The 25,488-nt window shown below is 39.9% G+C and overlaps 1 protein-coding gene across 4 annotated transcripts in view; it reads left to right on the forward strand.

Annotated features, from left to right (window-relative positions):
- The first annotated feature begins 275 nt into the window (after positions 1-275).
- LOC124276858 overlaps positions 276-25,488 on the forward strand; it is a 29,443-nt gene continuing 4,230 nt past the window's right edge. Inside the window, exons 1-5 of one of the 4 annotated variants that reach the window (XM_046712516.1) lie at positions 276-531; positions 14,079-14,262; positions 14,808-15,040; positions 15,325-15,454; positions 18,752-18,796. In XM_046712516.1, coding sequence (XP_046568472.1) covers positions 14,178-14,262; positions 14,808-15,040; positions 15,325-15,454; positions 18,752-18,796 — 493 coding nt within the window. In that variant the 5' untranslated portion in view covers positions 276-531; positions 14,079-14,177. Of the gene's footprint in view, positions 532-744; positions 895-6,678; positions 6,860-14,078; positions 14,263-14,807; positions 15,041-15,324; positions 15,455-18,751; positions 18,797-25,488 lie in introns of those variants that run through there. The other 3 variants (XM_046712518.1, XM_046712517.1, XM_046712519.1) reach the window with 3 other exon arrangements.

A 25,488-nucleotide genomic window follows, 5' to 3' on the forward strand; every position in this document is an offset into this window, starting at 1 on the left:
AATTATGCTTCCCTACGTTTGATTGATGGAGTGAGATTTACTAGTGTATATTTTTTAGGTGAAAGGCTTTTTTTGTGATTTCGTTTCTACAGCGATGTAGTTTATCGTTGCTGTTCGAATGATTTTCTCTTTGTGCTATGATATTACATAGCCACCAGTAACTTTCTTTGTTAACATGATAACTTACGCGCTGCGTGTTTATCAGAGCATTGATGCACCTGTAACGCGTTGCCATAGAGAAACGTCAAACACTCTCCTGTTTCCTGGTGTTGACTACACGATCGGGATAAACTACAGCGTACCTATCAGTTCTCTCCAGACGATTTGTTTAGCCTTAATATTTGTATCAATTCATTTATACGTATCTGAGAAATCCGATCTTGCGGGAACGCCGCCGTGGCACGCGTCCCAGAGAGCGACTTCCATATTTAGCGCAGGCACACGTCCACGTGACTAGCTCTGTAGTGGAGCTATCTTCAACGTTGTGGAGATGAGGACTGGATACCGTGAGCATCTGTGAGGCAAGGAAAGGTAAGTCGGGGATAGAATATGTCAGTTGTTTGTTTACTGACACAACTGATGCCATAGTTTATTGATATTCGTTACGTCAGATGTTTCAAAATTAGTCATTTCAGCGTCTCTTTGTTACCAGGCAGAGGGAGGTTTTCTTGTGGAATCGATGGTGAATTACTTGTCGATCAATAAACACGGCGGTTGCCCGGCCCCTGTTAAGACTAGCTATGGCTGTCAGATGCACAGATGTCGGCAGAATACATGAACAATATAGTTCTTACACATATTCCTTCATATTGTGTCTCAGTGGTTGTTTGTTGGTGTGACCATATAAGACTGTCATAAGAATCTCAGATCGCCAGCAGAAGGTACACCATTCAGGTATGATGATTATGAGCTTGGTTTGTTTACATTCTTCTTAGTTAAATACTTTGAGATGGTGATGTTATGGTAAACGGGATCATGTGGACATGACTCAGACGTATAAATGGAGTTGTGCGATGAAATCACGTCATGATGGTTTCCAGAAAAACCGCCATGTATTCATGACAAGATATTATCGTCAGCCGAAGCCGTGAGGAAGGGATGGGAATGTTATCTCTCAGTGACTGGCTGGCCAGCTATGATGCTCGTGCTGAATCTCTACCTCGCCAATATTTCTGGCCGAATACAAGGGTGCACTTGTGTACGTTGTACAGGAAAGATTGAGAGATGTGATCATTTTTAGAACGCTTATTTATTTGGCGCGTCGCCATGATGTAAAATCATCGTCCTTTAAAGTTCTGGTTTAATTAATTATAGCAAGTATAGACGTCTCAGCTGTAGTCTGTAAGCTGGATATGTTTCGATCACCAGTATCTGGTATCAGGTCTCGGCCACTGTGTTGGGGGTAGCGGTAGTACACGCAGTATTGCCGTCACTGGGAAGTCAGGCTTACTTCCACTACAACTCAACTGATTTCAGTTTTCAAAACAAATTTTAATAGAATAGAATTTATCAGTTGGCACATTTCAACAGCACATTACACATGGGTGCGCACCCACACTCGAGTGCGCACGCACGCACATATACACACTCATATTCATTCATTCTCTGTCACATCACATTTTAAGCTCAATAGTAATTTTTTTATGCAGATTATCTCTTAAATTAAAATATGTATTACGCCAAATGAAAGTTGATGGATAACATGTTTGTGGTATCAAATGTATTTTTCTCAATCTTTAAACTTTTACAACTAATGCAAACAATCATCATGGCTTTGGAAACCCACAATACCACAATGTTTGAACCATAAAATGACATAAGAAAATGACAATAAAGTATGGATAATCACAGAATGTCACAGAACAGAATGGTCAAGATCTTTTAGACCAAAAACCAAAATACCAACTAAATGTGTGCCTTCATATTTCTCCTGTGGTTTAAGGAAATACAATATAATGATTTCAAAATCACATTACACCCAATTAATTATTTGGTATTTAGAGTCTGTTTAACCGACAGCCCTAATTGTCTATGTAGTTCTTCCTGTGAAAACACTAGTCACAACTTGATAGAATATCTGCTTTACACACTGCAAACAATGTCTTGTATAATACCTGACTGTAATAATATTTGTAAAATCAACCTAGACCCTGATATGTCAGTATTGTTAATTGGGATTTCCCATCTCATCATGGTAATGCTTAGTTGTCTCACACTGTTCATAGATATATTAGCGAGACTAAAAGATTTAATTAAATGTTCAACTCCATTTCAGGTTCCACATCTGTATATATTCTGTCTATTGTACACATTTCAGTAGTGATAGTATATAAGGATACTCATGATAATGTTTTGGTAGACAACTGTATTGTGAATCCTTGACTCCATTCTCTTCCTTGTGAAAGGGGGTTGTGGGGCAGCTTAATGGTTGAAGTCTTCACTTGTCATGTCACAGATCCTGGTTCGATTCCCCACATGGGTACAATGTGTGATACCCGTTCCTGGTGTCCCCTGCCGTGATATTACATATTGCTAGAAGTGGCATAAAAATAAAACTCACTCATTCACTCCTTGTGAAAGATAAAGAATGGTAAACATGAATTTACAGAACAAGTTTCTGCCATTGCACTACATGCATCTCAAGGAACCAGGATTATTGATGTTATCACATCTGCAATGGTTAATCTTTGCATGTAACAGGATAATCAAAGCACTTCCTTCTTCTAACCAGCTGTGGAATGAAAGCGTTTGCCATAACATTGTGTCTGTGCTGCTGGTGGTTCATGTAGGGACCAGTGCCCATGTTGGGACCAGTTCATGTTGGGACCAGTGCCCATGTTGGGACCAGTTCATGTTGGGACCAGTGCCCATGAACCTAAATCCAGTCTCTAGTCATTTTGTTGTGCAAGTTTATCTGTTGACTTTTGCAATTGTCTGATTTGTTGACAAGTCTGTTATGGTTTTATGGGGTTTTGTAATAACAGTTTAAGTATTTGAAAAATCTTTCCTTGTTGATATTTTCATAATGGTGTCTTGTCTCATGTCTGCATTATGTCCAAGTCAACTCAACATGGATTTCAGAAGCTGACATATAAACTTTAGATTACCTGTCACAAAATACATTGTAGTAACATGCTTGCTCACACACAAAGGTGAGGAAATGTTTGTATGGGCCTATGTTGACTGTGTCAGTGGGTTACTTAGAGCGTGATCTCCATCTGTCATTTTGTATACATGTACAAATCTATCACTAGTGACTGTAGACAGTGTACATGAAGTCATTGTGCTACACTGGTGTCTATTAATTTATTTTGATTTTTTGCTGTTTATTCTCTCACTCAGTAATATGCCAGCTATCTGATGACGGTCTGTAAATAATCAAGTTTGGACCAGACAAACCAGTGATTGACATCATGAGCATCGTTCTACATAATGACATGTATCAACCAAGTTAGCCAGTTTGTGCCTCTCAAGACAAGCATGGGTTGGTTACTGAAGACCAGTTCTTACCCTGATCATCGTGACTGCACTGACGTGTAAGCTAATACACTATGCCCCTGTGACTGCACTGACGTGTAAGCTAATACACTGTGCCCCTGTGACTGCACTGACGTGTAAGCTAATACACTATGCCCCTGTGACTGCACTGACGTGTAAGCTAATACACTATGCCCCTGTGACTGCACTGACGTGTAAGCTAATACACTATGCCCCTGTGACTGCACTGACGTGTAAGCTAATACACTATGCCCCTGTGACTGCACTGACGTGTAAGCTAATGCACTATGCCCCTGTGACTGCACTGACATGTAAGCTAATGCACTGTGCCCCTGTGACTGCACTGACGTGTAAGCTAATGCACTATGCCCCTGTGACTGCACTGACGTGTAAGCTAATACACTATGCCCCTGTGACTGCACTGACGTGTAAGCTAATACACTGTGCCCCTGTGACTGCACTGACGTGTAAGCTAATACACTGTGCCCCTGTGACTGCACTGACGTGTAAGCTAATACACTATGCCCCTGTGACTGCACTGACGTGTAAGCTAATACACTGTGCCCCTGTGACTGCACTGGCGTGTAAGCTAATACACTGTGCCCCTGTGACTGCACTGGCGTGTAAGCTAATACACTGTGCCCCTGTGACTGCACTGGCGGTGTAAGCTAATACACTGTGCCCCTGTGACTGCACTGACGTGTAAGCTAATACACTGTGCCCCTGTGACTGCACTGACGTGTAAGCTAATACACTGTGCCCCTGTGACTGCACTGACGTGTAAGCTAATACACTGTGCCCCTGTGACTGCACTGACGTGTAAGCTAATACACTGTGCCCCTGTGACTGCACTGACATGTAAGCTAATACACTGTGCCCCTGTGACTGCACTGACATGTAAGCTAATACACTATGCCCCTGTGACTGCACTGACATGTAAGCTAATACACTGTGCCCCTGTGACTGCACTGACGTGTAAGCTAATACACTATGCCCCTGTGACTGCACTGACGTGTAAGCTAATACACTATGCCCCTGTGACTGCACTGACGTGTAAGCTAATACACTGTGCCCCTGTGACTGCACTGACGTGTAAGCTAATACACTGTGCCCCTGTGACTGCACTGACGTGTAAGCTAATACACTATGCCCTGTGACTGCACTGCGTGTAAAGCTAATACACTGTGCCCTGTGACTGCACTGACGTGTAAGCTAATACACTATGCCCCTGTGACTGCACTGACGTGTAAGCTAATGCACTATGCCCATGTGACTGCACTGACATGTAAGCTAATACACTGTGCCCCTGTGACTGCACTGACGTGTAAGCTAATACACTGTGCCCCTGTGACTGCACTGACGTATAAGCTAATATACTGTGCCCCTGTGACTGCTACGTCTTGTGCAACAGTAACGCCATGCAACAGATAATGCAACAGATAATGCAACAGATAATGCTCACTATGATTGTCCAGAGTGTTGCCTGATCCTGTGTCTGTCTAATCAGCATCACTGTTACAGCGTGTACCAAGTCTTAGGTAATTCCCAGCAGGCAGTCTTATGTAATCCTGATTGGATCATGGAAGCTCATTTACTTTACTCCCAGAATGGGATGAATAATAAATGAATATTTATCAAATTGTGGATGCAATGAATACCTAGAGAATAGTGTGTCCATGGCGCTCATTAGTATCAATTATTTACGTCCAAGTATGATGATAACACGCACTGAACCATGATGATAGCCATTGACCCAGTGTGACATATTTAGTGCTTTATACTTATTGCTAGAGGTGTGACAATACAGAAATTTCACGATACGATATTTATCGCGATATCTTGAAACAATACGATTCGATTCGATGCATATCACGATATGCTTTCTTTAGTTATTTTCTTTAAAAAATATATGTTAATAGCAAGAAATTTTGACATAACCGTCAATATCTAATGAAAATTAACAATTTTAAGGTCAACGATACATATCACGATACGAAAAAATGTATTGATATATTTATCGTCAGATAAAGTATCACGATTATCGATACTACGATATATCGTCACAGCTCTACTTATTGCAACTGTACAAACTGCATTCACATATTCAGTAATATATAGTTCAGGTTTTCAAATGGGCTCTCTGTCTTCAGTTTCACAAATGGGTTTTGGTCCCCAGACACGTGTTGAAAATCAAGGATACACAGTTATGTGTTTGTTTTCAGTTCAAATCCGTCAAAAATTATCCTGGCCAGAGAAGAAGGAAAATTAGTTTGTTATTTCCTTAAAAAAAATAACCAAATTGTTTTGCATGTCATACCCCGAGAATTAACTGTTTGACTGTTCATAGATTTTCTCATGTAAGTATTCAGTCATGTTTATTTGGTTTTGTTACATATGAAACCAAACAATGTTAAAGAAAGTCGTAAAAAAAAACACTGACAACTCAAATTTGGCTTGGTAAGATTGAAAAATATAATTAACCTCATCATAAACAAAAATAAACCAACATCTTGAACAGGAATAATGCATTCCTTATATTTAAGAAAATATATGATCTTGTTAAACCTTAGTAATTTAGTTTAGTACTGAGAACTAGAAGCCCCAGGATTTGCCTGTTGGTTAGGAATCTGATAAAAGACAAATCCATTCACAATAAACCACTGGTCAGGACGGAGTGTAAATACATGTAAACATGCGTTACACAGGCGTATGTGACCACCCTATGTAAACATGCGCTACACAGGTGTATGTGACCACCCTATGTAAACATGCGCTACACATGTGTATGTGACCACCCTATGTAAACATGCGCTACACAGGTGTATGTGACCACCCTATGTAAACTGACAAGTGCAACACAGGTGTATGTGACCACCCTATGTAAAGTGACAAGCGCTACACAGGTGTATGTGACCACCCTATGTAAACTGACAAGCACTACACAGGTGTTTGTAACCACCCTATGTTCTTCGTGATCTACCATGCTGGGAAGTGTCACTGTTTGATTATGTTTGTGATATTACAGCATGTTTAATTAATACCATTACCAATAACGTGCTAGCAGAACCTCAGTACATTATACATCGCTACAATTACTGGAGGTTGTTACTCACCTGAGGCTTGATCAATATTCCCACTGTTCCCAACTGTTGGGCCTGATGGTGACAGGTTGTGGTGATGGCCGGGATGACAGGGTGCAGTTGCTGCTGTGTCTACCTTACTGAGGTCTGTTGGTGATGTCTGTGTCTTGTACAGCAGTGTTTCAGTGACTCCACAACATGTTCATGGATTTGTACCAATGCTGTCCTTTTCTATAGCCAATACAACGGGATAGGGTTCATGCGGAGTCCAATCTATGAAGGTAATGACATTCACCACATTGATCCTGAAGTAAGGGAGAAATACTATACAGCTGTACACATCACCGTTTAGGGCATTTGCTCAAGTAATCTGAACATGTCATTCATATCCCACTCTGTACAGTGTAGGACATTGTTAAACCTGTCTGAACATATCATTCATATACCACTGTACAGTGTAGGACACTGTTAAACCTGTCTGAACATATTGTTCATATACCACTGTACAGTGTGGGACATTGTTAAACCTGTCTGAACATATCATTCATATACCACTGTACAGTGTAGGACACTGTTAAGCCTGTCTGAACATATCATTCATATAACACTGTACAGTGTAGGACATTGTTAAACCTGTCAGAACATATCATTCATATACCACTGTACAGTGTGGGACACTGTTAAACCTGTCTGAACATATTCATATACCACTGTACAGTGTAGGACATTGTTAAACTAGTCTCGACATATCATTCATATGCCACTCTGTACAGTGTAGGACACTGTTAAACCTATCTGGACATATCATTCATATACCACTCTGTACAGTGTAGGACACTGTTAAACCTGTCTGGACATATCATTCATATACCACTGTACAGTGTAGGACACTGTTAAACCTGTCTGAACATATCATTCATATACCACTGTACAGTGTAGGACATTGTTAAACCTGTCTGAACATATCATTCATATACCACTGTACAGTGTAGGACACTGTTAAACCTGTCTGAACATATTCATATACCACTGTACAGTGTACATTGTTAAACTAGACTCGACATATCATTCATATGCCAGTGTACAGTGTAGGACACTGTTAAACCTATCTGAACATATTCATATACCACTCTGTACAGTGTAGGACACTGTTAAACCTGTCTGGACATATTATTCATATACCACTCTGTACAGTGTAGGACACTGTTAAACCTGTCTAGACATATCATTCATATGCCACTGTACAGTGTAGGACACTGTTAAAGCTATCTGGACATATCGTTCATATACCGCTCTGTACAGTGTAGGACACTGTTAAACCTGTCTGGATATATCATTCACATACCACTGTACAGTGTAGGACACTGTTAAACCTATCTGGACATATCGTTCATATACCACTCTGTACAGTGTAGGACACTGTTAAACCTGTCTGGACATATCATTCATATACCACTGTACAGTGTAGGACACTGTTAAACCTGTCTGGACATATCATTCATATACCACTCTGTACAGTGTAGGACACTGTTAAACCTATCTGGACATATCGTTCATATACCGCTCTGTACGGTGTAGGACATTGTTAAATAGTCTGAGCATATCATTCATATACCACTGTACAGTGTAGGACACTGTTAAACCTGTCTGAACATATTGTTCATATACCACTCTGTACAGTGTAGGACATTGTTAAACTAGTCTGAACATATTATTCAAATACCATTCTGTACATACCAGCGGGCTAGTTTATACACCAACAGCCAGTGAAATGAAATATATCACACCTGTACTGTCAGCATATTTCTTTAGACAGAAAGAATGTTCCAATGTTAACTGTCCTTCCTTGAAAAGTGTCCAACTGAGGATTGATATCCTAAGCATGTTTGTGGTGCATCTGCATGTGACAAGTGCAACCTTTCTAATGTAATTACAGAAAAAGGTTTTTGCATGGGATGTGTGTTGTGAACACTGATCTTTGTTCTATTGCTTGGTATTAACATCAATATTTCATGATATCCTACTTATTTTTAGAGTATAGATGCACAATATATCTGCTGTAGCTCCCATGGATGACAAATTATGATCAGCATTCTGTCCATTTGTTTAGGGTGTGTACATAGCTCAGTATGAAAGATGAATGTTGATGAGGTAAAACACATTATTGTCACAACCTGTAAACCTATAATTACAGATCAATGATCTTATAAGCTTTCATTACACAGCAGATGTTACAGGTGTAGCATTAATGGTTAAAGATTTGCTTGTCACGCCAAAGTCCTGTTTTGTTCAGTCGGTACAATGTGTGAAGCTCATTTCTGATGTCCCCTATGTTGGTATAGGTGTGAAAGTGGTGTAAAACACCACCACTCACTCACTCACTCACTCACTCACTCACTCATTATTCAGAATCCTGCTAGTACTACTGCATCCTACTTTAGAGAGAAGGCGACAACAAGTTATGCAATCCTTTTGGGGGATTTTAAATTTAACAATAAAATATGTATAAAGCAAATCCTACCTATTTGACATCTCCTGTAGAAGCACAAGACGTGGTCCCTTCCAGGCCTTAGCAGACAGAGGAAAGTGGAAGTAATATTGCCCATGCTAATGTCAGACATCACAAGTCTACTTTTATTGACATTTTTATTTTGTTTGAGAGATAACTTTCACGTTAATGTTGTTGTTGCTTTAATCATTTTTATGAATACGGAAAGCATTTAACAGTTGTGTGTGACAGCCTGCAGGATGGGCTTATATTGGACAGGAGAGCTCAATACCATAAGTTGTGGTGGAATCCTGTACAGTCATGGACCTGGTCACCAGGAAGTTGTACTGGAAGCAGAACATGGAACAAATTAATATGACTGAAGTCTCAGTTGCATGGAGGGTTCGAAATTTGTTAGGTCATAGCATGAGTCATGTCCCCCTGATTGGTCACATGACATGGTCTGAATCAATTCCCCAAAGACAGCTGGAGATGTGAAAGGGGAAAGACTCATAGCTCCTGAAACCTTACTGAAGACCATCTGTGACCCTTCCATTTTCTATACTCAAAATACCTTCAGTGTCTGGCCAGAATATGTCAGTTTTAATGATTGCACAATGCATGTTGGGGTGATTTTTATGTGGTCATTAACTTGAAATCCAGTTTCATGGTTCATGAGAACTTGAGAAAATGACATAATTATATTTTTGCAAATAAAAAGTAATAAATATGAACATTAATTTAATATACATGTTAATTAAAATACATGCTATAAGGGAGGGTGTCATGGAAACATGTTGTGTGCTGATTTGATGACTTCTCAGTCAAGAATGACACCACACACACTAAACATGATAGTCTTTTTTTTATGTAATATCTGATGTTTGAATACTGATATCAGATTTTGAATACTGTCAATTCATGTATGGACACAAATTGTAAAATATATATATATAAGAATACATTCAGGAAATTTGGACCAAGTGCATGTAATTTCTGAGTTACTTCAGATTTTGAATAACACTATAACAAGAGATATATATGACTGTGAAATAATGGATTATGTTCCATTTCACAAGTAAGTTTTTGTATTATTTTCAATAATATGTAACTCTTTACAGATGAGCATTGTGTAGTTCAATGGCCATTGTATCATTATGCCAGTAGCAGTGATCAGTCTCATGTTTGGAAACAAATTAATATTTTCACTTGAACAAATAACATGAAGATGGACAATGTGCTTGCACATGCCAACCGTGGTGTGAATCCCCAAGGTCCATGTTGGTACAGTGTGGTAATTCCCCATGCAGCCCACCACACACGCTGTAGTAGGCTGCGTGAATGCAGCAGCAGATTAACACGGTAATTGTTCCCAGTACACACCAGTGTACACAGACAGCAAATTGCAAATCATGAGTACAAAGCATTGCTTGTAAGTGGGTGTTATCCGGTCTGAATAGCTATACAAGGACATACCAGATTAACACAAAACCAGTATGATACAGTTGCAAGTGTTCTTTGTCTGTTTGTTTCTGACAGCATCCTCTTTAGTCAACACTAAAACACCAGTAACACATATTCATGTTACTATAAACATGCGAACAAATATCAATCATTTTCACTGAACATGCTAACAACAGAATAAGACCAACACTACACCTTGCCAGGTAAGTTTAATAATATTGATTTGAATCAGAGACCATACAATATTTAATTGTCTCTGGTTGCATAAATTCAACCTTTATTTTGACCATCCCAAACAAAACAATCTGTGCAGTCTTACACCAACTCTGCCAAGCTCATTAATGTCCACACTATCCACAGATCAAACTTGATGTGTGTTCATGATTGTAATATAATTTGTTATGTTCATTCCAGAAATTGTTTGAAAAAGATTGTTGTCTTTGTATGGATTTTTGCTGACATTTTCACATGTTCTTCCTCTTTCGGCATGAAACAAAGGAAGACCACAAAAATCAATACCCTGACATCCGTGTATTCAGCTGCATACAGGTTGAGGGGAAATGGGGCATTAGGTCATCACCAGTCCTTCAGCTGGAAACACTCAAGTCCACCCCTTACAGGGTGATTGGTCAGTGGTGTTCTGGGACAGTCAGTGCTGGACAATGTAATAAACAGTAGTATATGTGTTATTTCTTCTCATTGAAACACATCCAAGCCATGCATTACAATATGGCCAAAAACATGATAGTCTGAATGTCATGTTTGGATGGTCAATGTGCATGCTGTGCTCATTATTTGAACACTCTATGTATGTGTTTTGTAATACTCTACCAGTTTCTAAGCTAACACATTGGTGATGATACCCAATATTTGGACATTTTCCAGATTACTGGGGCATCTGTGACCACCCTTTCAAAGTTGATTATCTGTTAAAACACGTACAGGCCATTCAAACATGATTCCTTGTATGTCAGAAGACATTACTTTGACCATCATTGCTTAGGAGTCCACGACAGACAAGTCAATGTTGATCATGTCTGTGTTACAAAAACGTGTTTCTCTGGTCTGGTACTAACTTGCATGTTCCAGAGTCTTCTCATTTACTCATTAAAAAATAACTTTGGTTTGTAAGAATAATCTTCCAGTGACTTGCGAGTTGAAGCTTTTCCCAAAAGTTATTTTGGCAGAAACAATGTGAATAATTATCCTTGAAGATGCCCAGAGTGGGTGACTTGCAGAGTGTAGGATGACCAAGTAAAAATGAAGTGTGCTGGGGCAAGTCTGTAGCTTATCATTTTAAATTATGCATGTTGTGAAACAAGCATATTGTTTTGTCATGAACATTGTTTTGATGAACAGACATTGTATTTGACATTGAATACAGCTGCTGAGATCACTTGTGATGTCAGTTCCTTTGTGAAGTGATCATTGAAGCATAGAGCCGAGTCCAAACAGCCATAGAACACCCCATCATCTTCAAAGTATCTAACAAGCATGAACTTTGAAGCAGGTGTTTTGAATCCCCAAGTGAATACAAAGTTGGTGGCCCTACTTTCATTTAAATATTTTTCATTTTGAACCAGAATACTTTATTCTTCCATAATATTTAGCAATGGTGTGCAGGTGATACTGGGTGATCTACAGACATCTTTGTGGGAACATCGTTGTAAGTGAGGTTTTGTATGGTCATATGTTTGAATGATTTTTAAGGATCGTTTAGTCCCCAGTTGCCTAAATGTTACATGAAAATGGAGTGACAAATGTGGTGACACACATCTATATCTATCTATCTATCTATCAATCTATATATTTATCTGTCTATCTATCTATCTATCTATCTATCTATCTATCTATCTATCTATCTATCTATCTATCTATCTATATATATATATATATATATATATATACATATTTGTAATGCTATGAGATGTTAATGTATAAAGGACTCATGACAATTATCCTGTAATGTCCTCTTTTATCTTTTAACTTACATTGATATTGACTGCTTGCTCAAGCAGACAAGGCCTGAAGCAAAAGCATTTTCCTCCGAAATTTACACTTACAACCAAACTATGTGCTTCGCAATGATCATATGAATGAATGTGTTATATCAAGCCAAACCAATCTATAAATGAGCATGACAAGCCTGGCAGATGTTGACAACAGCACATCCATGGCAAGTAGTGTGTTGATGCATGCAGGGAATATGAAATTAATTGTATGTTTGAGGAAAACCCATAAAATGTCTGCTAATCAACCTACTGATGGAAGTAAATCCATGCTGAGGCTGAATGTTGATGATTATGCAATGTTAGCACAGTTAGACCAAACAGCACTGCCATCTGACCTTACAGATTTTAAGTTATTATCTAGCAGCCATTATTTACATTTACCAGATGTGTTTGTGTTGGTTGGAGAAAGCAGACCCTTACCACTGAGACATTGTATTACTGCTGTGACCTCTAGTGCTTCATGCCTTTCATGGAAGTTACTGACAACTACTGAAGAATATTATAGGGACAATCATATCAAGGTAACAGTGTTGTCAAATTCACGTTTTCCTTGAAATAAAGATGGATTTCTCCATAATTTTCAATGTACAGTCTTGTGCTTACATGCTTATTCAGAAGCATAAACATTTTGACTATTTTTGCATCTGAAATATTCAAGTAAAACACAAATATTATGGATGACAAGTAAGTGTGTATGGTGAAATCTGCAGAGAAACAGGCAGGAAATGTAGAGAAAGCAAGAAGAACAATATTCATGCTGATTGTAAAGTTAGAATTGTTGTGATTCTTTTTTATGTCAATGAATATGGCCCTGAAATAATTAGGATCTAGAAGTCTGCATGTACACTAATGGAGAAGCTGATTGTCGGATGAAGTAGGGCTCAGAGGATATGGCCTGTCCTGTTTATTGTGGTACTGAAATCTACATATTTTATTCTCCAGGGTATATGTTAGTAAACATGTCAGTATAAGAACTCAGTGACATTCTGAGTTCTATCACTTGCTTTTGATATTATATAAGACTTCCTCATTTCGGTTAAAGTCCAAGTAACCCGTGAAGATGCGGGTTAGAATTGATCTTCAGACTAGTAACCCATACTTGTTGTAAGAAGCGACTAACAGGATCGGGTGGTCAGGCTCGCTGACTTGGTTGACACATGTCAACGTATCCCAGTTGCACAGATCAATGCTCATGTTGTTGATCACTGGATTATCTGGTCCAGACTCGATTATTTACAGACTGCTGCCATAGAGCTGGAATATTGCTGAGTGCGGCGTAAAACTAAACTCACTCACTCACTTACTCCTCATTTCGGTCATTATCGGTTTAATCACTGGTGGCAGATTGGTTGAACTGGCAAAAACATATAAAATATATACAGCTTGCCTAATTGATTACACTTTCAATATACAGTTGTACTTTGTGTAACATTTGAGGTCTGACACAAGTTGTCCTCTTATTGCAGTAACATCAGTTGTTTATGCCTTTTAAGACATTCTGAGGCTAGTTTTAGTAAATTAGGTTTTCCCATTCAGTTTCAGATCGGAGAACCAGAACCTGAACAAGCTTCCTCGCCATGACAAAACTGATCTCATGAGATTGAACCACAGTTCCGGACCAACAGCTTCTTTCAAATGACCATGACCTTGCCAGATTACATCAACATCACTATTGGATTCATCTGTGTCAATTTGCTCATTGGTGCTCAAGCTGTTACAGGTATGTACTGGCATTTGTAATGGTAATAAATAAATAAAAATTATTTTGGTTTTACAATCAAAGTGGCACGTACCACGGGAAGTCACTGGTGACGTAACCCTAAATGCTGAGTCTATGTTAATTATTATGTTAAATATTTTCGTAGAAAACATGCATTATACTAATACGATAGCAATATAGCAATATAGATTATCTCTGTTAAAATAACTGCTTAATATATAAATTGTCTAACTGAATCACCGGTACATTGGACCAAAACATGTGAGCACTGTGAGCTGATTGCTATTTCCAGCTTAGTTGAATAACAGGTAGCATAACAGAAACAACAATTAAATTATCATGTCAAGTGATGTTTGCTTGCAAGTTTCCTGTACATATATCTATTTTCATTTACAAAGTTGGTCTTCCATGGACCTCAAGACCCGCGTTATGGCGAGGGATTACTGTATAAAGATAACTCACCTTGTTTGCTGTTATGAAGATGTCATGTCCCCAAATTTGCCCACTTTCAGAATTGTTTACGTTCTGCTTTGTTTTACTTTCAGTGTACATGAATGAATATGCTCACTGTATCACGAAGGACTTCAACTTGGATGGGGAAAAGTACACTGTGAATGCCAAAGGAGGAAATTTTCGTCATGAAACTCTGATTTGTGATTTGACATTCCGAGCCCGTTCAGGACATGGCATCTGTATTACATTTGACCAGTTTCATATCAATGACTGTACAGTGAAATTGAAAATATTTGACAAGAACACATCATCAGGAAGGTCCTGGGTATGTTGGTCTGATACGTTTGAATTAGCACTTGAAGCCATCTTTCCAGCTCAGCTTGTTGAGGGAACTCATTTCATGGCAGGCTGTCATCTGGGCACAGCATGTATTTACTGCTTACAAACTAACCATGAAATTGAAACATATTTTGTTCAAAAGGTTCTCATCTGATTTGCTATAAAATTATATTTCACTGACTGACTTAACCATCGTACTGCCAATTGTATATTCAAAACTTTTGTTTCTAGCCTACTCTGATGCATAAATTCTTATGTATTTACTTACAGCGGACATTATCATGTGGAGATGACAGTCCAAAGCAGATGTGCACTGGAGCTAGATATGTCACTGTCGACTTGACGAAGGAGAAACTCAATAAGAATAAAAATTACAATTTCCAAATTCATATACAAGAGAGTGAGTATACCATCTGTAAAATGTTTAAATTATGCATGCTGTGTACTTGATTGTGTTCAGTCCAGATTTCATGTGCTGCTTATTGCTGACTTGATGTCATTCTCCCTGACGACAACCTACCACTACACCATTGTGTTCTCCTGACTTGATGTCATTCTCCCTGACGACAACCTACCACTACACCATTGTGTTCTCCTGACTTGATGTTGTTCTCCCTGACGACAACCTACAACTACACCATTGTGTTCTCCTGACTTGATGTTATTCTCCCTGACGACATGACGGGGATGTGTCCTCAACATACCACTACACCATTGTGTTCTCCTGACTTGATGTTATTCTCCCTGACGACATGACGGGGATGTGTCCTCAACATACCACTACACCATTGTGTTCTCCTGACTTGATGTTATTCTCCCTGACGACATGACGGGGATGTTTCCTCAACATACCACTACACCATTGTGTTCTCCTGACTTGATGTTATTCTCCCTGACGACATGACAGGGATGTTTCCTCAACATACCATTACACCATTGTGTTCTCCTGACTTGATGTTATTCTCCCTGACGACATGACAGGGATGTGTCCTCAACCTACCACTACACCATTGTGTTCTCCTGACTTGATGTTATTCTCCCTGACGACATGACGGGGATGTGTCCTCAACCAGTCCCACTGCACCATTGTGTTCTCCTGAATTGATGTTGTTCTCCCTGACGACATGACGGGGATGTGTCTTCAACATACCACTACACCATTGTGTTCTCCTGACTTGATGTTATTCTCCCTGACGACATGACGGGGATGTGTCCTCAACCTACCACTACACCATTGTGTTCTCCTGAATTGATGTTGTTCTCCCTGACGACATGACGGGAATGTGTCTTCAACATACCACTACACCATTGTGTTCTCCTGACTTGATGTTATTCTCCCTGACGACATGACGGGGATGTGTCCTCAACCTACCACTACACCATTGTGTTCTCCTGAATTGATGTTGTTCTCCCTGACGACATGACGGGGATGTGTCCTCAACCAGTCCCACTGCACCATTGTGTTCTCCTGACTTGATGTTGTTCTCCCTGACGACATGACGGGGTTGTGTCCTCAACCTACCACTACACCATTGTGTTCTCCTGACTTGATGTTGTCCTCCCTGACGACATGATGGGGATGTGTCCTCAACCAGTCCCACTACACCATTGTGTTCTCCTGACTTGATGTTATTCTCCCTGACGACATGACAGGGATGTGTCCTCAACCTACCACTACACCATTGTGTTCTCCTGACTTGATGTTATTCTCCCTGACGACATGATGGGGATGTGTTCTCAACATACCACTACACCATTGTGTTCTCCTGACTTGATGTTGTTCTCCCTGACGACATGACGGGGATGTGTCTTCAACATACCACTACACCATTGTGTTCTCCTGACTTGATGTTATTCTCCCTGACGACATGACGGGGATGTGTCCTCAACATACCACTACACCATTGTGTTCTCCTGACTTGATGTTGTTCTCCCTGACGACATGACGGGGATGTGTCCTCAACCTACCACTACACCATTGTGTTCTCCTGACTTGATGTTATTCTCCCTGACGACATGACGGGGATGTGTCCTCAACCTACCACTGCACCATTGTGTTCTCCTGACTTGATGTTATTCTCCCTGACGACATGACGGGGATGTGTCCTCAACCAGTCCCACTACACCATTGTGTTCTCCTGACTTGATGTTATTCTCCCTGACGACATGACGGGGATGTGTGTTCAACATACCACTACACCATTGTGTTCTCCTGACTTGATGTTATTCTCCCTGACGACATGACGGGGATGTGTCCTCAACATACCACTGCACCATTGTGTTCTCCTGACTTGATGTTGTCCTCCCTGACGACATGATGGGGATGTGTCCTCAACCAGTCCCACTGCACCATTGTGTTCTCCTGAATTTATGTTGTTCTCCCTGACGACATGACGGGGTTGTGTCCTCAACATACCACTACACCATTGTGTTCTCCTGACTTGATGTTGTCCTCCCTGACGACATGATGGGGATGTGTCCTCAACCAGTCCCACTGCACCATTGTGTTCTCCTGAATTGATGTTGTTCTCCCTGACAACGGGGATGTGTCCTCAACATACCACTGCACCATTGTGTTCTCCTGGATGTTGTCTTCAACATCAACCACTACACCATTGTGTTCTCCTGAATTTATGTTGTTCTCCCTGGCGACATGGCGGGGTTGTGTCCTCAACATACCACTACACCATTGTGTTCTCCTGACTTGATGTTCTCCTGACTTGATGTTCTCAACATTCTACACCTGTGTTCTCCGACCTGACGACATGACGGGATGTGTCTCAACATACCACTACACCATTGTGTTCTCCTGACTTGATGTTGTTCTCCCTGACGACATGACGGGGATGTGTCTTCAACATACCACTACACCATTGTGTTCTCCTGAATTTATGTTGTTCACCCTGACGACATGACGGGGTTGTGTCCTCAACATACCACTACACCATTGTGTTCTCCTGACTTGATGTTATTCTCCCTGACGACATGACGGGGATGTGTCTTCAACATACCACTACACCATTGTGTTCTCCTGACTTGATGTTGTTCTCCCTGACGACATGACGGGGATGTGTCCTCAACATACCACTGCACCATTGTGTTCTCCTGACTTGATGTTGTCCTCCCTGACGACATGATGGGGATGTGTCCTCAACCAGTCCCACTGCACCATTGTGTTCTCCTGACTTGATGTTATTCTCCCTGACGACATGACGGGAATGTGTCCTCAACCTACCACTGCACAGTTTAATCAAGAGTTACACAGATCAAAGACAGATTGTCTCCCTTCTAGAATGAGCTATAACTAATTTACTTAGTGACCAGCCAATCAGTTGCACAGAACATCATATCGAGAGTGCCCTGGTTTATTCAGAAAGCAACCAGAAGAAATGATAAGCTAGCCTAAGGGAGGCAACTCTTGTCATTCCTGATTGATTGCCTCCTCTTGGGTAGAACTTTCTGGGGTTGCTCAAATTGGGATAACTTGACATTGACCTCACAAACAGATGCTGACCTGAGACGTTTGGTGAACATACTTTTGGGATTCCATCTTTACCAACAGAGCTGGAAAATGTTTATTTTGTAGTATAGATTTATGTGTAAAACATATTCTTTCATGCTTTTGTTTGTTATAGTTCTGTGAAGATATTTTTCAGTTCAACCTCACCCACAAGCACAATTAATCATTTGATTTCAGGCAGCAGCAATGGTGATGGACACCTGCCTGTAGAGGACAGCATAGGTTAGAACATATGTATTTGATCAGATAAACTTAACACACATGGGATTGATGATGCTGAAGGTCAGGGTTACCAGGTGTGAAGGGGATTCAAGCAAAACACACGTGGCTTAACACTATAACATGAGTATTTTTTATTGGAATTTCATGTTTTGCAATATTTCTACAGCAATACAATAAATCCAGTATATGGCAGTAAGTAAGAAAATATGAAATTAACATAAGTCTCAGCATTCACAATATTCATAATATTGTCAGTGTTTGGTTATCTTGAAAAGTTGATATACTAGTATTGTGTTTCCAGCTAAGTATCTAAATTAGCACTTGGCAAGTAAATCTGAAATAAAGCTGGTGAAAAAAAGGCCGCATAACACCCTCATAGGATGCTTCAGGAATCATCAAGCCTTGCTTGGTCATGTGTTCAACAATGGGCAGATAACTCTTAATTGGTATTAAGCCTTTCTACTGAGATCGACATTTGGTCCCAGAAATATAGTTATCTTATTTCAAAATATTTATGTAAAAATAAATAATAAAATAGAATTCAAAAGGGGCCCAGAACAATTCTTAATTTTCAGTCACAATCTTGCAGTCACAATCTTGCAGTCACTCCAAACTTATCCTGTAGGGTCTAGGAGTAGTCAAGTTTAGTCTTCACTTCATGTGATAGTTTTCATTAGTAGTTCAATATTTGGGTGCCAAATATCTGTGTGAATATCTACTGGCCTGCTATCCCCGTGGCTAGTAAAAATCCAGTCAGGCCAGTCACTGGCCCGACTGGCAAGTGAATTTATATTTCGTAACTATGTCACTCTCTCCAACTTGTTAAGTAAATATAATACACTTCTAAATCATGCAAGATCATGGCCTGATAAAATCATTCATCATAAAATCTCCTTAGTGATGAAACCTGTGTCATGCCGACAATATCTTATTCTCATCTATGTTTGTCATCTTTTGCTTAGTTTCTACATTCAAATTTCGGGTGTGTGAATTATGGCTAGCAAAATTTGGAAACTATATTTTGCACTTTGCCAAATATACACTCATAACTATATTATAACTCTTCACATGTTAATGTTAAATGACAAGTCCCTTTTTTGAAATGATTGAAAATCTTGCCAACTGTATCATTCAGACAGTACCGTGTGTTACACAATCTCTTCAATGTAGTTAGAATAATCATTGGCAACTCATGTCTGTCTGGGTTGGTTGCTGACAATCCCATCACTCTTCAGGAAGGACATCTTGCACAACAAACATGTAATTTGATTCCTTCATGTGGTTATGTGTTTGTTGTGGAATTAATGGGCAATCTTTTTTTTGTTCTGAAGGGTGATAACTCTTCTTTGGAAATGATATAAACTGATGGTCCAACTTCTCGCTTCTTGTCTGGTTCCCGACTCAAAGTGCACTGTGACAACTTGCTACATGTAAAGACAGAGCCAAGCTCACGCGTTCCCCTGCTGCACCTTCATTGACAAAAAGATCGTAATACCTTTTTCTGACACATGTTTTGTTAGTTTTGAACAGCATCATTTGTTTAATCTCCAAGTGCAATGCAAAGTGAAATGATAGGAGATAATGGAAAAAAACGCCATGAAAATTTGGTATATTGTCACAGCATTTCCAATGTCAGAACAAGAGGCAGTGTAAAGCTCGGGTAACATAGCGTCGATGAAATAATGAGAACTCACTCTATATAATCAGCCCTTATTTCATTTCCAACGATAGTTCCTCAGCCGCATTCAAATTTAACAAAATAGTTCTCATACTACCACGAGCCTCAGGGTAGTAAAATCGAAGACACGCCTCCATCTGCAGCCAACGGTCAACCTCTGGAGGGCCTTTATCACCGATTTGTAATTATTATACAATCCTGACAATTGAAGAAATACCGTACAGAATGTGACAGTTGGGTATAAATATGTCTATGACGTTTTGATCAGCAGTTCCTCACACATCTCATTTCATATTGTTTTTAAATTCTGACTCTATATTATTTAAAGTACCATACACCTATCATCCAAGCAGTTAGTCGGTTGCAGCAGAGATAACATACATACTTGGAAATAAAAAATGTACCCACAATATTCTATCCCTTATAAAATGTGTCCATCAGTAAGTGCTGTCAGTCATTATATGTTAATTTATTAATCCATTTCTTACAAAAGTTTAATACCATTTAAAAATCTTAAGATAAGTAGTAAATTACAGAGATTTGTCCCAACAAACAACAGGTCATAGTGACTAAACCAGAGGATGTGTATGATAGAATGAAATGACATGTGTATATTCTTGTTTTGGTAACATTACGTGTTAACAATATGTTTTCCATAACAAACCATCTCCTATCTAGCTGTGGCTATAAAAAATCAGTTTACTGCAAGGAAACATAAAAAGATAGGTCTAAACATTAAAATATGAGCTATTTCATGACTATTATAACCATCTGATTCTTGTGAAGGCAAGCTGTATGTAGACACTGCAGTAAAATGTTAACCAGTTGATGTTTACAACACTTAACAGTGTCATTTATTATAGATATTGAAATGTATAATTAGTATGAATATATATTTTGTATTTATATGATGAAAATGGAATTTGGAAAGTACCCTTGAATATGTGTCTGAAAAAATATTATATTTTACTTTTCAAAATATTAAAAAAGGATATATGTATCCTGAATTCATGATAATTAAAATGCAATCATTGTGGAATTTTGCAATAGATATCCTTACAATCATTTTATACATCATGCACCATAAACCCTTACAAATACCAAAAAATATAGATTTCAGTGATTTTGCACTCTATTTTTAACATTCTATCTATCATATTTGAACATTGTATTATAATTGACATAATTTGTCAGTTACTGTATATTTTTTAATTACTTGACCATTGTTGCTCACTTCTCTCAGTTATCTACCTATCTGTGTGTTGTCTTTCAGTGGCATTTAGAAGTTGTACATTGATGTCCAAGATATTTTTATGGATTAAACTTCTTTTTTAATTTCTCTCACAACGTTTCGAGACCATTCCAGGTCCCTTCATCAGGTGAACTGGCAGTTAGGACTATGACGTCGTCACTTAGACGTCATAACTGAGTTATGACGTCACAATGCAAGTGACATCACAGTACATTAGGGAGAGTACTGTATAAGTGAGTTTGAAGAGTTAATTACATAATGATGAAATTCATGCTAATACACAACAACTGCTAATAACACAAAGGTTCCTTGATAGCAGGCTTTCCAAAAAGAATAGTAGACTTGTTTTTTCTTGTATCTAAAGTTCATCAAAAGTTAATCAAGAGGTCCCATGCACTTGGCAGGTATACACCTAGATCACGATTAATTGCTGGTTTATGTCTCCTTATCTCGACAGCTTCCTGTAGTTTTCTCCAACGCCAGTCATTGTTATTTCTCGAAATCACCCTAATATCGTTCCACATGATTACATGACTTGGGTTATTTGCCTTGTGCTCCGATATAGCTGACTTATCATTTTGTTTGCATACTGATGACTTGTGTTCAGCAACCCGGGTGTTAATGGGCCTGAGAGTCTCGCCAATATATTGATCACCACAGCTGCATGGTAGTTGGTATACACATCCTCTAGGGTTGGGGCTTCCATTACTAGATCCTCTTCCATTTGCCCGGAGGAGTGTCTTAATTGCTGTACCGCTAGAAAGTTACATCAAAGCCAGCTTTGCTCTTGATTAGTCGGGCTATCTGATGGCTGACTGGTCCCACGAGGGTATTGTGATCCTGATGGGGATGGTTCAGGCTTGGTAGCGGTTCTGATGGTTCAAGCGTTTTGGTGATAGTCCTGGAGACAAGATGGGCTGGGTAGCCATTGAGGACAGTAAAGGTTCTCTTGAGGTAATCAATTTCACTGTTTAAATTATCTGGGTGACAGATCGACTTGGCTCTTCTAGTGAGAGTAGCAATAATTGCTTGTTTGATCTGTGGGTGGTGACAGGAGTTGTAATTGATATACTGATCCGTGTGAGTTGGCTTCCTGTACACAGAAGTGGACGAGACCTTTGTCTGTAGATTGGAGGGCAACATCTAGGAAAGGAAGTTGCGGTTCTGCTCAGTCTCCATTGTAAACTTTATCCTCGGATGCTGGTTGTTGAGGTGCTGCAGTAGCTGTGCTGGGTCATCTTGCTTGTCTATGGTAGTGAAGCATTATCATCTACTTTGCGATACCAGCACAAAGGTTGAAAGGGTGCTGTGGAGAGAGCAGATTCTTCAAAGGAGGTCATATATATTTCAGTGATAAGCGGTGACAATGGTGAGCCCATAGGCAGGCCATGTATCTGTCTATATATCTTGTCATTAAATGTGAAATAAGAGAAATCAAAACAAGTTGTAGCGAGGTTAATGATGCTATTTATCGTGAGACTGGTATCAAGTTCTTTGATTCGAGTCTGGAGCTTGTTCCGGAGAATTTCCAGGGCTTCTTGCAAAGGGATGTTAGTGAATAGGTCAACTACATCATAGCTGACCATGATACCGGAAAGTTGATCTTCTTTCAACTTGCTTATAAAGGCCGATGAATCGCTGATGAATGCCTTCCCATCTTTACCTAAGGGTGCCAGGATGCGTGAGAGGTGCTGCGCAGTGCTGTAAAAGACAGATCCTCGTGAACAGACAAGTACCCTGGCTTTTGGTGGGTTCTTGTGTATTTTTATGGTAGAAAGAACCCACCAAAACCCACCAAAAGCCAGGGTACTTGCAAGAAGCCCTGAAAATTCTCCGGAACAAGCTCCAGACTCGAATCAAAGAACTTGATACCAGTCTCACGATAAATAGCATCATTAACCTCGCTACAACTTGTTTTGATTTCTCTTATTTCACATTTAATGACAAGATATCGTGAGACTGGTATCAAGTTCTTTGATTCGAGTCTGGAGCTTGTTCCGGAGAATTTCCAGGGCTTCTTGCAAAGGGATGTTAGTGAATAGGTCAACTACATCATAGCTGACCATGATACCGGAAAGTTGATCTTCTTTCAACTTGCTTATAAAGGCCGATGAATCGCTGATGAATGCCTTCCCATCTTTACCTAAGGGTGCCAGGATGCGTGAGAGGTGCTGCGCAGTGCTGTAAAAGACAGATCCTCGTGAACAGACAAGTACCCTGGCTTTTGGTGGGTTCTTGTGTATTTTTAGTGCAGAAAGAACCCACCAAAACCCACCAAAAGCCAGGGTACTTGCAAGAAGCCCTGAAAATTCTCCGGAACAAGCTCCAGACTCGAATCAAAGAACTTGATACCAGTCTCACGATAAATAGCATCATTAACCTCGCTACAACTTGTTTTGATTTCTCTTATTTCACATTTAATGACAAGATATCGTGAGACTGGTATCAAGTTCTTTGATTCGAGTCTGGAGCTTGTTCGAGAAATTTCAGGGCTTCTTGCAAAGGGATGTTAGTGAATAGGTCAACTACATCATAGCTGACCATGATACCGGAAAGTTGATCTTCTTTCAACTTGCTTATAAAGGCCGATGAATCGCTGATGAATGCCTTCCCATCTTTACCTAAGGGTGCCAGGATGCGTGAGAGGTGCTGCGCAGTGCTGTAAAAGACAGATCCTCGTGAACAGACAAGTACCCTGGCTTTTGGTGGGTTCTTGTGTATTTTTATGGTAGAAAGAACCCACCAAAACCCACCAAAAGCCAGGGTACTTGCAAGAAGCCCTGAAAATTCTCCGGAACAAGCTCCAGACTCGAATCAAAGAACTTGATACCAGTCTCACGATAAATAGCATCATTAACCTCGCTACAACTTGTTTTGATTTCTCTTATTTCACATTTAATGACAAGATATATAGACAGATACATGGCCTGCCTATGGGCTCACCATTGTCACCGCTTATCACTGAAATATATATGACCTCCTTTGAAGAATCTGCTCTCTCCACAGCACCCTTTCAACCTTTGTGCTGGTATCGCAAAGTAGATGATACGTTCACTACCATAGACAAGCAAGATGACCCAGCACAGCTACTGCAGCACCTCAACAACCAGCATCCGAGGATAAAGTTTACAATGGAGACTGAGCAGAACCGGCAACTTCCTTTCCTAGATGTTGCCCTCCAATCTACAGACAAAGGTCTCGTCACTTCTGTGTACAGGAAGCCAACTCACACGGATCAGTATATCAATTACAACTCCTGTCACCACCCACAGATCAAACAAGCAATTATTGCTACTCTCACTAGAAGAGCCAAGTCGATCTGTCACCCAGATAATTTAAACAGTGAAATTGATTACCTCAAGAGAACCTTTACTGTCCTCAATGGCTACCCAGCCCGTCTTGTCTCCAGGACTATCATCAAAACGCTTGAACCATCAGAACCGGCGCCTCAAGCCTGAACCATCCCGATCAGGATCACAATACCCTACGTGGGACCAGTCAGCCATCAGATAGCCCGACTAATCAAGAGCAAAGCGGGCTTTGATGTAACTTTCTCTAGCGGTACAGCAATTAAGACACTCCTCCGGGCAAATGGAAGAGGATCTAGTAATGGAAGCCCCAACCCTAGAGGATGTGTATACCAACTACCATGCAGCTGTGGTGATCAATATATTGGCGAGACTCTCAGGCCCATTAACACCCCGGGTTGCTGAACACAAGTCATCAGTATGCAAACAAAATGATAAGTCAGCTATATCGGAG

This window comes from Haliotis rubra, unplaced genomic scaffold, assembly GCF_003918875.1.
Source record: "Haliotis rubra isolate DU_JTF1 unplaced genomic scaffold, ASM391887v1 Scf214, whole genome shotgun sequence".
NCBI classification, from domain to species: domain Eukaryota; kingdom Metazoa; phylum Mollusca; class Gastropoda; order Lepetellida; family Haliotidae; genus Haliotis; species Haliotis rubra.